Source organism: Octopus bimaculoides, chromosome 8 (genome assembly GCF_001194135.2).
Source record: "Octopus bimaculoides isolate UCB-OBI-ISO-001 chromosome 8, ASM119413v2, whole genome shotgun sequence".
Taxonomy (NCBI): domain Eukaryota; kingdom Metazoa; phylum Mollusca; class Cephalopoda; order Octopoda; family Octopodidae; genus Octopus; species Octopus bimaculoides.
The window spans coordinates 40956670-40959437 of NC_068988.1; the positions used below are offsets into that span (position 1 = coordinate 40956670).

The window sequence follows — 2768 nt, forward strand, 5'->3', positions numbered from 1 at the left end:
GAGAGAGAGCGAGCGAAAGAGAGAGAGAGAGAGAGAGAGAGAGAGAGAGAGAGAGAGAGAGAAAGGGGGTACTTTTTCGTTAAGGTAAGATCAACAAAAAGTTCTCCACCCGGTGAGAGATAAATATTGTTTAATATACACAGGATACAGTTATGTGCTACTAATAGTTTCATACGTTGAAGATATCATTTAGGCAGGTTTTAACACAAGCCTAGTGTCTCCAAGTAATCGTCGGGTTTAGAGCACATGACTTATACAAGTCACAAATCAGGAAGATCGAACAATGATGTTTATATTTGCGACTTGCACAGGCAATATGCTTATGGCATTCCGCAGACACGTATACCTTTAACGTAGTTCTCGGGGAGATTCAGCGTAACACAGAATGTGACAAGGCTGGCTCCTTAAAATACCGGTACAACTCATTTTTGCCAGCTGAGTGGACTGGAGCAACGTGAAATAAAGTGTCTTGCTCCGGGACAACGCGTCGCCGGGAATTGAACTTACGACCTTGCGATTGTTCGCCAAATACCTTAACCACTAAGCGACGTGCCAAACATACATATATATGTGTGTGTGTAGGTGAGTGTGTGTGTGTGTGTGTGTATGTGTATGTGTGTTTGTACACTTGTGTGTGCACGTGTAAACGAGCGGGATTCGCAACATAAAGGCAATATTTATAATAGATTGTGAAGTCTGAATACCATCTAATAGAGGCAAATCATAAGTCATGAGAACTCTTCTTCTAGGCTCCTTATACCGGAAAAAACGACAAGATGATCTCAGGAAGTATCCTTAATATTCCCGACAAATTAACCGCAAGAATTAGCGGGAATCGGAAATATATTTAAGGTTTAAATCACAAATGCAATGCTATGAATAGAGGAAATCCCAACAGATTCTGTAATAAAAAAAAACACGATAAAACCGTGTGTTAAATAAACTTAAACAACAAATAACAAATAAGATTTTATGCAGATATGCATATTGATTTTAATGCAATGGTATAACAATATAATAAACCCATAACATTTATATTCACATGTATATTGTATATATATTGATTGTTCTCTGTGGATAAGAAGTTTCAGATTTATAGGAAAGAAGAGAGGTGGCAGTGTTAAAGTTAGTGGTTTTATTATGAACACTACTGAAATAGATGTAAGTAATGTGTGATCACCAGAACCAGGCATTGAAACCTGATAACTAAATCAGTTCACCGGAAACATGTTCAACATCCACTCTACACTTCTTTGCACACGTACAAATACATAGAATTTGACAATCATACATTGCTTTTGTGTTTTGTTTTGTTTTGTTTTTATCTACATAGATATGCAACTTCACATTCTCTGGAAAGGATAAATAGAAAATTATGACGCCCACATATAACAAACAAAGATAAAAGAAGAAAATTTTTGTAAATTAAATGTGGCTTGATGTTTTTTGCTTAAGTTATACTCATATAATATATATATGTGTGTGTTATATAAGTTATACTCATAATATATATATAAATTTCTATTCTTAGTTATTTCTACTCAATATTGGCCATATCAGAATACGGACTTACAAGATTATAAGTCAATCATATCAACCTCAATTGTTAATAAACTTGGTGTTTATTTCATAATACACTATTTGTCGATTCGCTAAGTTACACGCCATCGAAGCCTACATCATAACACTAGATTTTAAAGCTGAGAAAATATAAATACAGACATGAACACAGGAGCGTGCAAGCATACATACATACATACATACATATACGAGGATATTAACACACTGCCAAAATACCAATCTTGAGAAATTAGGCATCTCAAAACCTGAAAAGAGAAAGCTGATTCGAAGACTATAGATCCAAAACATCGTTGGAACTGTAAAAATTTGTAAAACTTTCCAGATATTTATCATTTAGGTATATATGAGCATGTCTAGACATGCAACTATATGCACGAGAATACATACATAAAACAAAACATACTAATCTGCACATACACATACATACATACATATATACATACATACATGCATGCATACATACATGCATGCATACATACATACATACATAAATGCATGCATGCATGCATGCATACATACATACATGCATACATACATACATACATACATGCATACATACAACAATGCTCTGTTGATGTTAAAATTCCAATGAAGGAGGCTTGGATCTAGGCTAGAAACGGACTCTTTATTGGCAAGAAAACTTGAAATGAAACTAAATAACGATATACATACATACATACATGCATGCATACATACATACATACATACATACATACATACGCACACACACTTGCACACATGCGCGCACTAACGCATACACCAGCCGTCAAATGCAAACGAATATACTTGGCAACATACAAAAAGCCTTCACTGTGTTAGGAGCCTATGATGTAGTAAATGGACATGTACATCCGCTTCCCCTTCGTACTATTGTCCCAGTAATACTCCAAGGATAGGACAGCTGGAGGGAAGTCCACTAGAGCATGACCGAATTTAATTTTCATGTGAATTCAATGAATTAACGTGAAATGAAGTTTCTTTATCTAGAAATCGAACCCGCTACTTCACAATCTTGAACCCAAAACCCTAACCACATTGGCACGCGTCTTAATATAATTAGAAGATATAGAAGATATCTTATAACTATTTATTGACTGACCTTGTCACAATTCCAGTTCCAAAACGCCAGCTATTAGTGAAACATTCAAGTCCCTATCAACAAAATCATATATATATATATATATATA

The 2768-nt window shown here is 35.0% G+C and overlaps 1 protein-coding gene across 1 annotated transcript in view; it reads left to right on the forward strand.

The window, feature by feature from the left end:
• The first annotated feature begins 730 nt into the window (after positions 1-730).
• Positions 731-2768, forward strand: part of LOC106869221 (PR domain zinc finger protein 1) — a 32833-nt gene continuing 30795 nt past the window's right edge. The window contains exon 1 of the mRNA XM_014914868.1: positions 731-789. Coding sequence (XP_014770354.1) covers positions 731-789 — 59 coding nt within the window. The remainder of the gene's footprint in view (positions 790-2768) is intronic.